Source organism: Colossoma macropomum, unplaced genomic scaffold (assembly GCF_904425465.1).
Source record: "Colossoma macropomum unplaced genomic scaffold, Colossoma_macropomum, whole genome shotgun sequence".
NCBI classification, from domain to species: domain Eukaryota; kingdom Metazoa; phylum Chordata; class Actinopteri; order Characiformes; family Serrasalmidae; genus Colossoma; species Colossoma macropomum.
The window spans coordinates 19,472,518-19,487,918 of record NW_023494806.1 but is presented as its reverse complement, the minus strand read 5'-3'; the positions used below and the strand labels follow the sequence as shown (position 1 = coordinate 19,487,918).

Below are 15,401 nucleotides of genomic sequence, written 5' to 3'. Positions count from 1 at the left end.
CTTCCAAAGTCTGATACTATTAATATAAACAACTTCTTGATCACTGGATTATAATGAGAACTTGGAAAAAATCTGGTTATTTGTATTTGCATCTGCCACAACAATGTCTTAATTATTGGTTATCATTATCAGCACCCAATATTTAAAATTTGCAGCTGTTTTGCAATGTTGAAATTCAAATATAATTTAAACTTACATGCAGCTCAGTAAATGTTGTTTTTCTTTTGTTGTCGGTGGTAGTGGTCTCTATTACATACAAACTGAGAATCAGGTTTGCCCTTTCTTTTTGTTTTGTAGCTGGGCTTTGGGATGTGGTTGGGGCATCTGATCCTAGATCTGCAGCTATGGATAACTTTTACTTTGTGTGCTGTTGCTTTCTTTCTGTCTTCTTCACGCTGCATGTCTTCCTGGCACAGACTACTTCTTATGTTACCCAGAAACTCAGCATGCTTTGGGTCTGCAGATGAAATAAGAGCGAATTCCCTGGAAAGCCTTGTTGTGCTGTGCTGCTGACTACTTGCCTGCTGTACTTGATGGTGGATTTGCAAAGAGTGTTTTTTTACCAATCTTTTTCTTTTGTGTTGATGTCTTGCTCATTTACCTTTATGTCTTCAAAGCAATGAAATAAATAAATAAATATATGACCCACACCACCAGCATTTAAATAGTCTTGCACATGTGAATTTTGTGTCCTCAAATAGAATATTTCTTGCTGCCCCATGTTCAGATTTCATGTATGTTGCCTGTATTTGGAAAAAAATATGCTTTTATTAATTTTTTTGGGTTGCATACTTTTGAGTCTTTTGAGGAATATCTGTTAATAATTATTAAATTATTAAATATGTGATGCATTCAAATCTATTAATTATGTCAATAAGTAAAAGGCATGCCAATTAGAAATGGTAGAGGGTGTGACCAGATAAGAGAAACGCACTTTATGGAGGGAACAATGAAAAACACCTTTGTCTGTTCTTTAGTACAGAGGTGTCCAATCTGCAAGGGGCTGGTGTGGCTGCAGGTTTTTTATTCCAACAAAGCAGGAGCTCACATGAACAGCTTTTAGAAGACTGACAAACTGATTAAACAAGTAGATTTAGGTGTGTTCTGCATGTTTGGAATGAAAACCTGCAGTCACACTGTCCAATTGCGGATAAGATTGGACACCCCTGCTTTAGTACTGTGTTGAGTTGCCCTTTGCTTTTGTGAGAACTGTGGCACATGATGTGACATAAACTTGTCATGAAGAAGTACTTGTCATAATAACATTCTGCAGATTTGACCCTATGAATTTCTAAAATAGCGTTAAAAACAAATAGTATTATCATTTGGTCACACAATTTCATGTTTTTGAGCAGAAAAAAAAAGAAACATCTACTGAGTTAATAAAAGAAATGTAATAAATGTAATACATTTCACAGTGGATTATAAATATTATAATAGAATTTGAATAGAGTTTAGATTTTAAACTGTAGAGTTTAATAGAATTTGCCAATTTATTATGTGCATGTACTATGTACCTACACTTCATTGGCCATTTTTCAGATACCTGTCATATAGCTGTGTTTGGTAGGTATAAAATGACCATCTATTGCTGCACAATTTATCAGCCCTCCTGTACCATATCTGTCACTGGAAAGGGACAAATGTAGGGCCACCACTGAGCAGATATGTTTTGGATGGTCACAGAACATCAGAGACACCAACATGGTAGTAGCATGTTAGTGTGTATTATGCTGCTACAAGTATATAAGGCACAGCGTTGCTGAGGTTTTCAAACACCGTACTCTCTGAAAACTAGCCAAATTGGCTATTTGGCACATTTACAGAAATGTTTATGAATTTACTGACCACTCCATTAGACACACCTGTGATGTAGGTGTACAACTAGAGACTATAGCTCATCATCTTTTTATCCATGAACAATTTGTGTCAGTCATCTTATAGTCCTTTGTCAGGGATCAGTTTCTGACCACAGAACTATTAAGGTGTTTTAAAAACCCACACCACCACTGTGCCATTGAACATTTTTTTAAGTCTAGGCTTAGGCTTAATTTAGGTTTGGGAAATTGACACTAGATCTTCTAGACATTCTCATACAATTAAACATTTTTACAAGTTTACAATTTAAAACAATTCAAGATAAAATTTAAGTCAATGTAATCATCAGTGCTGGGGTAGTCGATAAAAAAGGTAACCCTTTACACATTACTAATTACTTCTCTCAACCTGTAAAGAGATTACATTACTCATTATGTCCTGAAAAATTAATCTCAATACTCATATACTATACTATACTACACTGTAAGTTACCTTCTGAAGCTCAAACTGAAATCTGTTCAAATTAAAAAGGGAAAAAACAACAGTACTACTAAAACAGCTGTCTCAGAATAAGACCTTTATGAATAAAGATTTAAATGCTTACAGAGCTGTTACCACCTAAATTGTATATTATTAAAATACATAATATAACTTGATGCTTGTCCTTTTATTCTTTGATTACAGAGGACTTTTCAGACAGTGAGGAGATATTTCCTAAAGAGATTGCCAAGTGGAATTCTAACGATCTCATGGATAAGATTGAAGCAGGGGATCTAGAAGAATCTACAGGTACTTGATATCTGTATGCTTTTAAAGAATGAGAATTTGCTAAATAAACCATGCTATTGGGTTATTGCATTGAGGTTCATAATCCACATTAATGGCATAAGGGCTAAAATACCTATTAATCTAGGTTATCTTATTTTAAATGTTGACTTCTATTTAGTGAATATAGTTGCACACATACAGCTTGTGTAATCTCCATAGAAAAGCATCACCAATTACAATGGGATGCTTTGGAGTAGTTACACATGAACCTAAGATCACTATGCCCAAAGCATCTGGGCTGTGGAGAATAGCAACTGCGTTCTTTGGAGTGATGGAGCACCATCCAATACCTTTGAGATGAGTTGGAGTGCTGCTTGTGGTCCAGAACTAATTATTCTTTATCAGTACCTGATCTCACTAATGCTCTTTTGGCTAAAAGCAATCAAATCCTCATAATGTTCCAACGTCTAGTGTTAAGCTTTTTGAGAGTAGAGGCTGTCACTGTAGGACAGTGCGGGACAAACCCCCATTCATACCCTTGATTTCAGAAGAAACATTAGATAAGATGTTTACAAACTTTTGAACATATAGTGTATGTAATATGATGACACTAATAGTAGGCTTATTTAGTTTGACAGTGTTCTGCATGGTCTGATGGAAATATCGTATTTTTAAGCCATTTAATTTGTGACAGATTGTAAATGAGAAATTATGACTAAAACTAAATAAGTAAATGCATAAAGGACATATGGATAGTATTATTGTTATTGACTGATTATTTTTTGTCACCAGAAGATCTGTACCAAGACATGGGAGAATATACAAGGACAGCCAGTCAAGAGAGGTTAAATGAGGTATGCCATCTGTTTCAGTTAGTTTAATTATTTTCGATTAGTGGCTTATGATTGTCTTTATGAACTTTTTAATCAGAAGAGTATTTTAGTAGCATACTAGGTGATGTTATAAGAGAGTACCATCTTGACAGTCAACACAAAAAATACCTGCCCATCAAGTCTCAGCTATACTATATCCATAGCCAACTATGCATGACTGTATTCGGAGAAATATGGAGAAAATTAAAAATAACAAAATAATAGTAAATAAAAAACGATGCACACTTTTAAAGGTATGTAAGATGATAGGTAATATGATCAGAGAGTCACATTCACTCTTGGCTGCCATCCTCTCATCTGCTTTCGAAGAGATTTTTTTGACTCTTCTCCTAAGCATATGGAGGATAAACAGTTTTGGTAAATTAACATTATCGGTCTTAACAAAAATAAGTTGCACATATTTCATTCATATGATTCTATAATGGTTCAATGATGTGTTTGTGTTCTTGCAAAATAATTTGTTTGGGAGTAGACAAGGCATACAATTGGTTTTAATATGTAATTTTGGTAATGACATGAGAGGATTCCATAGTCAAAGACAGTTGAACACAACGTTGTTATAAGCCATAAATCAGAAATTTATTCCTGTAGTATTTTTGTCCCTTTGCACATGCTGTAGATGAGTGGCACAGCTAACATCCCCATCATCACCATAACCAGGCACCATTCAGTAAGTAAACAAGGACTGGTTTTGGTAGTGAAAATTGTCGATGAAGTTGTCAACATGCATCACATTGTTCTATGTCACTGTTTAAGAATGTTTGGAGTCTCATACAGTAGTAGTTGTGTGTTATTTTGCAAACTAAATGTGATGTATCCTGATGAATGGCTCTTTAATTTGCACTACCAAAATAAAACCATATGTGTTATGTCCAGAGTAGTTCCCCTAACATATCATTTTAGTTGTCTGTGGTAGCTTCCTGTTTTCGTCTTCCTTTCCTTATGGATAAGTCAAGGCTAGCAGCCATGTTAGTGGTTAGTAATAATTCGGGCAATAGGCAATATGACAAAATATTATGAATATTGTGATAAAATATGTCACAGCATACTTTTCTGAGTACATCACAGGTATCGTAAGTATTTCTAGAACACTGACCATAAAAAGATTTAAGCAAATTGTTAAAAGCCGGTAAACAACAACCAGTGATGTCACACTGTCAAATTAAAGCCTTATAATAACAAGTAGCGAATCACTGATCTGATATACTGGATCGGTATCAGCACCATTGTCGACCTTTTTAAATGGATTTGGCATCAGCAAAACATGGCCAATCCACATTTAATATTGTTTCTTTGACACCATCATTATAAAATTATAACATCACATTATCCAGGACTTTGTCATAAACAGTGTATTTGTGATCTTATGTATTTATTACTTTTTCTCTTCTGTAGTTAGGAAGTGATATATAGTTACAGCCTCTTGTTACCTTACACACACTAAAATAATTCTAAAGTAATTCTATATTGTGAAGTATAAATGTTTTGAAGAAGAAAAAAATAGCATTCAGAACAGTACTCAGTATTGCTACCCTGAGTTCAGATGTCAGAAACAATATTGGGAGAGAAAACGGAGTGTTATTGTTGCATCACTAATAACAAAGAACTGACTGGATCATTATACTATTGTCTTATTATACATTTTTTTAACTGCTGTTTGATTGGCCTTCCGAATTCCTTATTACAACTGACTAAAAATTAAAAATAGCTACTTTAATGCCACTATTGTTATGTAGATGCATAGTGTTTGTTCCAGCTAAAATATTGTGAGATGTATTGTGTACTCTGAATACACTGAGTATTACATATACATATATATAGTAGCAGTAGTGTAGCTAAACCAACAATTATTGTAGGCATGTCACATTAAAATGTTTAGTGACATATATTCACTGATCTATAAAAATGTATGAAGTTGAATTTCATGTCTATGTTGCATACATTTGCTGTATTTAGCATTTAATCTTTGTAATTAATCATAATATTACAAGCAGTGATCCAAAGGCATACTCCAGCATTTTTCAACCTACTAACTCTGCCTGCCACATTTCCAGTGTATGGTTTCAGTTCTTTTCGAAACTGGAAAACTGTAGAAAAACTACTGTCCATAGTAATTGACTGTACAGTTGAGGAAGATAAATTATATTTGCTGCAGATATTTTATATTCAGGTTTGGCAGTATAACATCTTTTTGTTACAGTGAGTGAATATAAATTTTACGCGCTCTTTGGCTGCTGTAACGAGACAGAAAGGGCCAGACGCTTGCGGTAAAAACAAAAGATGAGGCTTTAATATCCAAGGGTTTGACAAGAAACAGTAAACAGGCGTGGGTCAGATCCAAAACAGTAAAAAGGTACAAAATGGCAACCATAACCAAAGGGCAAAGACAAAAGGGAAAAACCAGAAATCCAGAAAAACAGTCCAAACACAAAAAGGCAATCACAAAAACACAGGAGAAACGCTCAGCAGTTCTACAAGAGAAGCAATACCTCACAATCTGGCTAAGCTAAAGCCCGGGCTTTTAAACTAAACAAGTCATGTGACATGGAACACAGGTGAACAGAGTTAGTATTCAGGAGACAGTGAGCGCTGATTGGAGCGTGAGGGAAGGTCAGGGGTCACGTGAGTCAGGTGATCTCTCAGAGGATTATGGAGTCTGAGTGTGCCTCAGAGCCGGAGGGATGTGTGACAGTACCCCCCCCAAAGAGTCCGGGGTGGCCTCGGAGCGAGGCCAGCCAGGACGACCACCACGCTCACCACCAAAGATCCGAACAGGAGCAGACCCAGAGCCGCCGCAGCGCTGGTGTAGCGGGACAAGGCCTCAAAAGCACCTAATTTCCCACTTACCGTAAGACACGGGTATTTTAATTAAATTCAAGTGAGGGCTTGACCATGGTCCAGGGAACAAAACCAAATTGAAGTTTTTCATATGCACTCCATGACAGAGATGACTGTGATAAAGGGTTATTTATTGATAGAGGTGTATAAACATAAAGCAATCGATTACAAAGGTATATAGGTACTAAATATTGGATTACTAGTTATGGAAAGAAACCAGAGATATTGAATATACTGAACAAAAGTACTAAGATTAGCTGATTTTCCAAATTATGTGGCGTTTGAGCAGCAAGCAGAACAACCCTGACACTAGTGTAAAGCTGGCCTAAGTATCAATAAAAAAAAAGCAAAATCACAGTGAGACTGAGACCACAAAAGGGCAGTGCGAGTGAATCTACGACCTGGATGCCTCAGAGCTGCGGGGATGGCGTGTCGCGTTGAGGGGAAGAGAGGCTGCTGCTGGCATGGGCTGGAGCAGGGTCCGCAGGTCAAGGGTCAAAGCTGCTGGACGCCTCAGTGCCGTGTTGATGCGCGTGCCACGTTGAGGAAGAGAAGCCGCTGCTCACACAGGCTAGGAAGGATCTGCAGGTCAAAGGCAAGGCCGCTTGAGGTGCAAGCCCTTGGTCAACGCTTTGGACCGGACCCCACTGGCAAGGCAGGCTTCCGGCGACGCTTGGCGGCCTCTCCGGTGAGGAACTCAGATCTTCTTCTTGGCGATGGAGGCAGGCGGTGGTCGGAGCAGGCTCTTGATGTGGATTTCAGTCAGCACTGTTTTGCTTCTGTTTCTGTTCTAAAACTAGGTTCTGAGCGGCCTATCGTTGGCAAGTAGACTTTCAAAATAGATTGACAAAACTTGAAAAACAAACGCAGCTAGATGCAGCTCTTCAATAGTCTAACCTTACAGTTACAACACTAAGATTACTGAGTAAATGAAACAAAACGGATTAAGACACAAGACAAACAACTAACATTTAAGATCTGCAGAACTTAGCTAAAGTGCAAAACGAGGAGAACGGGCTTCTCTACTTGGAGTTTCGTTAAGGTTACATGTTGGCTGTCTCGCTCCCTTCAGGGCCAACTTTCCCTGTCCTTCTGTTTCTTCTTCTCGTTCTCCCCACTGTTTCTCTTTCTTGCTGGCTTTAAAGAAAGAACTTTGAGGGGCTGAGCTAAGGCAGAGCTAAGGCGGGGAAAAGGTTTTGGTTGGTTTGTTAGGTTACCTATAATGAATATGCAATTTCTTTGAATGCTGCTCAAGTGTCACATAATCCTTTGGAGATTCTGGGTGTGGTTACACTTAAGTAAAGGAAGCATGCAATTTCACATATAAAACATTGTTTCCATAGTGACTATTGCAAATGACTATGGAGCTTACAGATCATTATCCCTTAACGTAAACCATGATATGGTTACATACAATAAGTTGAATCCTTAACCATTCTAGTCATATAAGAAGGAACTACTTAGTCAAAAGAATTAAATTGTTAAGACAATTCCAAGGTTATACGTCACATTACTATTTCTAAACAATGCTTACATGAACGGTTACATAATAACTCAGAGTAAAATAAGTGAGTACGTAATCATCAATAATTCTGTAGATATGTTGGGAGAAACTCTATGATTAAAGTGTACATAGTCACACAAGCTACAAACTTTAGAATCCTACTTCTAATAACACTACAAGAAGACTTGCAAGAAAAGCAGATATAAGATTAACAGTGATCACGGAATACATGGGTTGTTTCTCAAACAAAAGAAAAATTATATAATGGGTGAAATGAACATAGTTGTGAATGATCAAAGATCAATATAATAACCTAGATCAGTGAGGAAGGGTTACAATCCAAGAATCAAAATAACTACTAGAATATAAAAGAACATAGTGTAGAAAATTAGGTATTAATTCCCTTTGGCAGGGATTAATCAATTCACGCCTGACAAGGCAACATGTTAACAGTAACAGAGGTGTTCTTCACAGTTTGATAAAGGAAAGGCATTTGATTTATACTTGATTAAAGATCACATTGTGAATAATTTGCCAGAAAGCAAGGCTCTCAGGAGCCTAGCCTCTGCACAGACCCCAAATTTATGATACTGAAGGAATGCACTTAAGAGTATCTGGCCACACCAAGGGGTCTGCTCAGGGATTTGTGAGGTCTCAACAGTCCCCTCACCCAGAGTTGATTGGTGGGCCATGTTTGGCCTTTGTTTTAGATAAGATGTCTCTCTTTGTGGGGGAAGGTGAGATGTATGGGTGTGAGAGAGAGGGAAAGGAATTTTCAAAAGTCACAATTTATCAGTATTCCAAAATTTACTTCAGTGATGTCCACAGGTCTCTTCAGGATATTTATAAAGGGGTGGCATGACGTTCTATTATGTTGCACTTAAACTGTTAGTCAAAAGAAAAAGAAAGTCTTCAGACCTCTGGGTCAAAGTAGGTCAGTTCTGAGGTGAGCCACCCCCCTCCCCACTTCTGCACCAGGTTGCCAAGGGGGGGGAGCCAATGGGGGCTGTGAGACGTGTCTTTAGCAGTCAGCCATAAATTTACTATTGGTCCTTCTAAACATCCTGCCGCTGCGCATGCAGATGCAGATGCAGATGCAGATGCAGATGCAGATGCAGATGCAGATGCAGATCTCACTTTGCTCAAAAAGTTCTGATCCGTTTATGAATTAAAACAGCAAAGCACACTACACTGGACATATGGGGTTCGTCTACGACGACCCCGCAGATGATCAGGAAGTGAACTTGGGAGCACCTTTCATGGACGACCCCTAGGGTGAGGAGCAGGTTTTCCAGGGTGTTGACTGTGGAAGTCTGCAATTAGGCCAGGATCCAGGACGTAATGTGCTGAGACCCAACACTGCTCCTCTGGGCTGTATCCCTCCTAGTCCACTAAATACTGGAGGTCACCTCCACGTCTCTGGGAGTCCAGCAGCCGACGGACAGCATAAACTGGTGCACTCTCTCCTCCGGGGGAGGCGGCGTGACGTCCGGCATAGCCTCGTCCAAAGGCCCTGCAATGACAGGTTTCAGAAGTGAAACATGAAAAGAACGGGATATTCTGTAACGAGGGGGCTAATCTAATTTATAAGTCACATCATTGATTCTTTTAAGCACTTTAAATGGACCAATATATTTAGGCTGTAACATTTTACTTCCCTCCATAGCTCTGAAGTCTTTGGTAGATAACCACACACGGTCTCCAGGTTGGTATACGGGTGTAGCACTTCGATGACTACTGCCTCTACCTTTTTATCATCCATTATCACGCCTTGAGAACTGATCACATACCCTAAGAAAGCAAGAGACTGGAGATGGAATTCACATTTTTCGCCCTTAACAAATAGATTATTTTCAAGGAGATGTTTCAGAACAGCACGAACATGTTCTACATGAGTATGTTTGTTGGGAGAATACACAAGGATGTCATCAAGATAGGCGATGACGCATTTACCTAACATGTCTCTTAGAACTTCGTTAATGAAAGCCTGGAAAGTGTAATGAGCTGATCTAACGTTAAGCCATCGTCTTTGCAAGCCTACACCCAATTCCTCAAGGAATTCCAAAATGTATTTGATCACCCATATGAAGGAAAGGTTAGTGGGGAGTTGTTATCCAAACTACACCAATTAGTTTGGTGTATTTTGGATAACAACAAAAGTATTCCAGGCTTTCATTAACGAAGTTCTAAGAGACATGTTAGGTAAATGCGTCATCGCCTATCTTGATGACATCCTTGTGTATTCTCCCAACAAACATACTCATGTAGAACATGTTCGTGCTGTTCTGAAACATCTCCTTGAAAATAATCTATTTGTTAAGGGCGAAAAATGTGAATTCCATCTCCAGTCTCTTGCTTTCTTAGGGTATGTGATCAGTTCTCAAGGCGTGATAATGGATGATAAAAAGGTAGAGGCAGTAGTCATCGAAGTGCTACACCCGTATACCAACCTGGAGACCGTGTGTGGTTATCTACCAAAGACTTCAGAGCTATGGAGGGAAGTAAAATGTTACAGCCTAAATATATTGGTCCATTTAAAGTGCTTAAAAGAATCAATGATGTGACTTATAAATTAGATTAGCCCCCTCGTTACAGAATATCCCGTTCTTTTCATGTTTCACTTCTGTCATTGCAGGGCCTTTGGACGAGGCTATGCCGGACGTCACGCCGCCTCCCCCGGAGGAGAGAGTGCACCAGTTTATGCTGTCCGTCGGCTGCTGGACTCCCAGAGACGTGGAGGTGACCTCCAGTATTTAGTGGACTAGGAGGGATACAGCCCAGAGGAGCAGTGTTGGGTCTCAGCACATTACGTCCTGGATCCTGGCCTAATTGCAGACTTCCACAGTCAACACCCTGGAAAACCTGCTCCTCACCCTAGGGGTCGTCCATGAAAGGTGCTCCCAAGTTCACTTCCTGATCATCTGCGGGGTCGTCGTAGACGCAGCGTGCTGGGTGTAGGAAAAGGTTATGTAGGAAAGGTTATGTATATGAGACCAGCTGGCTGTGGCCCATTCTAGACGAGAGACTATAAATGAAGTTTTAGCCTGATCAGAGCTTGCTGGGGAGTTATCAAAAAAGATTGAGCACTGGAGCAAAAATCCACGAAAGTTATCAGGGTTCCCATCAAATTTATCAAGTTTACTCACTGGAAACAGGGAGCTTGGTGTTTCAGCTTGGGCCGAAGGGCTGGTGGCACTTGCCTCTGGTTCTGCGATGCTCAAATTCTGAAGTTGATTAGTGAGTCCTTTTACACTTGCCACGAGTTGCATCATTTGAGCTTGTTGTTGTGATTGCTAGTGTGCTAGTGACTCAAGAGAGTGGGTAACTCCAGATAACGCATGCTGATGTCGGCCTAGCAATTGGCCTTGTTCAGCTAAAGCCTTCTGAAAAGCCTCCGGATCCGCCGTCTGCATTGCTGCCGAGGTATTCTGTAACGAGACAGAAAGGGCCAGACGCTCGCAGTAAAAACAAAAGATGAGGCTTTAATATCCAAGGGTTTGACAAGAATCGTGGTCAGTAAACAGGCGTGGGTCAGATCCAAAACAGTAAAAAGGTACAAAATGGCAACCATAACCAAAGGGCAAAGACAAAAGGGAAAAACCAGAAATCCAGAAAAACAGTCCAAGCACAAAAAGGCAATCACAAAAACACAGTAGAAATGCTCAGTAGTTCTACAAGAGAAGCGATACCTCACAATTTGGCTAAGCTAAAGCCCGGGCTTTTAAACTAAACTAAACAAGTCATGTGACATGGAACACAGGTGAACAGAGTTAGTATTCAGGAGACAGTGAGCGCTGATTGGAGCGTGAGGGAAGGTCAGGGGTCACGTGAGTCAGGTGATCTCTCAGAGGATTCTGGGAGATGGAGTCTGAGTGTGCCTCAGAGCCGGAGGGATGTGTGACAGCTGCAACCCTCCTATCTGCTTATGGTTAAAAAAAACTGCAGAATTTGTTTTAGTAGGAAGCCATTTCATGTAAGTGTATTGATGATGCTAGTTCGCTGATTCTTCCTCTAATCCTAACATTAGAAAATGGGAAATGATTGTGTGGAAGTGTGGAAGGTCAAACCTCACTGGACAACTTTACCCTGCTTATGTGCAGAACATGTCTGCTGGTACTGTGTTGCTAAGATTGTTCTTGGTTGGATAGTTCTTTTGGACTATGACGATTAGCAGATGAGTTCTGCGCTAATTTTAGTAGTTTGGGCAAATTGTCTTATACCTAGCCATTTATTATAATCAATACAGTCATAAATAATACATCTGTTGGGAATGGACATGTTTTTTGTAATAATTGTTAACAAAATTAGTGCATCTACTTGTTTGGAAGAGAGCAGGGTTGGTTGGCACAGATTTCACTCTCTGCTGTTTATCCCATACATACCACACATTACAATAATCCCATCAGCAAATGAAAACTGGATATTTTAGCTAAAAACAGACAAGTTTAATGCAAGAAAACATTTTCCTACAATTTGTCTATTCATGACTATATCAATGTTGTGGCCATAACATGTTGGTACATGTTATGGGGATGGTTAGCATAGTGTTTAAAAGCTATTGAAATAATCTATAATATGTGAGTTCAGCAAGGCACATGTTGTGCTTTTAAATGACTTAAGTATTGTAAGTAAAGAAAACAGTTACTATAGTAGAATGTTAGTAGAAAGTAGAGTAGTAGTAGAGTAGTAGTCGAGTTAGTAGAAAGCTTAGCAGTTGTAAAGGAATTAAGAACCATTTTAATACAGAACCAGTTTAATATGTAGCATATGCTTGGATGCTGTACTTTAAGATACTGATTATTATATTGAAGCAAAGACATCAGTTCATTTTATCAGAAAAGTGAAATGAATCGTGGATTGTTAATGCTGTTTTAGACTCAACCTGAAACTAGATATGCCAACACCAGTGACCATTTATTGGAATTTGTGAAAATTACAGCAGCTTCAAACACCTGCAAGACAGCCTCTCACATTAAACATCTGACATATTTTTTTTTGTTAATGCAACAGTGAGATGTCACAGTATTTTAAAAATGGAATAATTTCTGGCAATGGTTGTGAAGTTCATTGCCGGAAGGATTTCTACAACACTTTCAGTAATATTGATGTGTTGTTTTCATTTCTCTAAACAGTTGTAATGTTTTTTATTTGGCACCTTTAAAAATGACTTTGATCATTAAATTCCACCCTGAGTTGAGAATGTTAAAAGTTTTTATTGCAACCCAAAACAGTATTGTAAGTGTTAAGAAGGTGTGATCACACTGTTCTAAATGTCTCACTCTAGCACTGTTTTTAACTGAGATGTGTTTTAGCCTTTAGCTGCTTGTTTTAGCAGACTGACTGGAGGAGACTTTGCCTATACAGTTGCATGGCATTTAAGAGACAGAATTGACATTCATTTGTCTTGACACCTCTCATTCATTCAGTTTTTTTTATCCTTCTTCTGTTATCCACCTTCTCACCCACCCATTCAATTACCATGCATCCATCCTTATTTCCTTTTCAGGATGGATTTTGTCCTCAGTCTTTGCAGCCCTCCAAGATCCATGTCCTGATCCTTGTTCTTCATGGTGGAAACATTTTGGACACAGGCTGTGGAGAACAAAGCTCCAAGCAAGGCGACGTCAACACCATTACCACTGCATTCGACACAGTAATGCGTGTGCACTATCCCTCCGCCCGGGGCCATATTGCTATTCGTCTGGTGCCCTGTCCAGCCATCTGTGCTGAAGCCTTTTCTTTAGTGTCCAAGTAAGAAAGAAATCAGTTCATTATTATTATTAATATTATTATTATTATATTATCTCTTCTTGCCTCAAACCACATCCAGTGGTTCAGGAATCTGCTTATGACTTGCTTATGTGGTGTGTGACGCAGCATGACATACTGTTAACTATAAAAATGGTTTGTTGCATAGGTAAAAGCAGTAGTAGCAGCCATCATAAAACCTGTATTTTGTTTATGCTTTTGTCCATTTTCAAACATGTGTCCTCTGATCAATTGCATTTGTATATAGGTAAAATTAGGTAAAATTGTGTACATTTGATTTTGGCTGAACTGTCTGTGTTGTTTCAGTTTGAGCCCATACAGTTATGATGAGGGCTGTTTATCCAGCAGTCAAGACCACATTCCCCTGGCTGCTCTCCCGCTTCTCGCCACTTCCTCACCGCAGTATCAAGATGCTGTGGCAACTGTAATTAGTCGAGCCAATCAGGTCTATTCAGACTTCCTCCGGTCCCTGGATGGGGCTAGCTTCTCAGGGCAGGTGAGCATATCATAAGCAGTCTGTCTGTCACTCTCTCTGTTCTCTGTATGACACAAACATACAGACACACACACACACACACACACATACACACACACATACACATACGTGTATCTACATTTACATTCACAGGATTTAGCAGACACTCTTATCCAGAGCGGCTTACAAAAGTGCTTTGTTGTCTACTCAGAGAATATATCCTAGCTAGTACAAATAGTTTAGAGGAAAACCTACTCCTGAGCTCAGATATTGCTAGAAACAAAAGCCTATGTTAAAACTTAAAGAAAAAAACTGAATTAGATGTGTGCGATACAATATAATATAAAATATGTGCAGTATAATACATTTCAGTAAGTGCTTATATTCGTGCTCACATAAGTGCTGTAAGAAGAGGTGTGTCTTCAATCTGCATTTGAGAGAGAGTCTGCTGTTCGGACTGCCAGTGGGAGTTTGTTCCGCCACGTGGGTGCTAGGACAGAGAAGAGTCTTGATGCTTGTCCTCCATGCATCTTGAAGGTTTGTGGGTCAAGCCATGCTGTACTTGAAGCTCAAAGGGCTTGAGATACCGTTCGAGTTTTGACCATTGCCATTGCCATTAGGTAGGGAGGGGCTGGTCCATTTTTGGCCTTGTAGGCAAGCATCAGGGTTTTAAATCTGATGCAGGTAGCTACAGGAAGCCAGTGAAGGTAGCGCAGCAGTGGAGTGACATAAGTAAACTTTGAAGGAAGATTGAAGACAAGCCATGCAGTTGCATTCTGGATGAGTTTCAGGGGCCTGATGGCCCACATAGGAAGACCAGCCAAGAGAGAGTTGCAAGCCTTGAGATGACAAGAGAGTGAACTAGCACCTGGGTGGCCTCTCTTGAGAGAGAGGGTTGAATCCTCTAGATGCTGTACAGGAGAGACCTGCATAACTGAGTCAGAACGAAAACTGGTCATCCAGAATCACATCGAGAATTCCTGCATGTTCAGACGGAACAACCACAAAGTTCTCGAATGAGATGGCAAGATCATGGTGAGGACCTGTAGTACCAGGGATGAATAGCAGCTCAGTCTTTCTAGGATTAAGCTTCAGGTGGTGAGCTGCCATCCGTGAAGAGATGTCAGTCAGACATGCTGAGATGCAACTACAAACCTGAGTATCAGAAGGTGGGAAGGAAAGTATTAGTTGGGTGTCATCAGCATAGCAGTGGTAAGAGTGATTAAGAGTGATTCTGAGTGATTAAGAGAGACAGTTGAATATAGACAACACATTCAAGAACTTTTGAGAGGAAAGAAAGGACTGAGGAAAGAAAGGACTTGCTGCTGCTGCTGTT

The 15,401-nt window shown here is 39.5% G+C and overlaps 1 protein-coding gene across 3 annotated transcripts in view; it reads left to right on the top strand.

The window, feature by feature from the left end:
- The window catches only part of LOC118827213 (membrane-associated phosphatidylinositol transfer protein 2-like), a 91,157-nt gene that overhangs the window by 49,852 nt on the left and 25,904 nt on the right, over positions 1–15,401 (top strand). The window contains exons 9-13 of one of the 3 annotated variants that reach the window (XM_036598498.1): positions 2,503–2,607; positions 3,379–3,440; positions 4,099–4,149; positions 13,328–13,572; positions 13,897–14,086. In XM_036598498.1, coding sequence (XP_036454391.1) covers positions 2,503–2,607; positions 3,379–3,440; positions 4,099–4,149; positions 13,328–13,572; positions 13,897–14,086 — 653 coding nt within the window. The remainder of the gene's footprint in view (positions 1–2,502; positions 2,608–3,378; positions 3,441–4,098; positions 4,150–13,327; positions 13,573–13,896; positions 14,087–15,401) is intronic. The other 2 variants (XM_036598497.1, XM_036598496.1) reach the window with 2 other exon arrangements.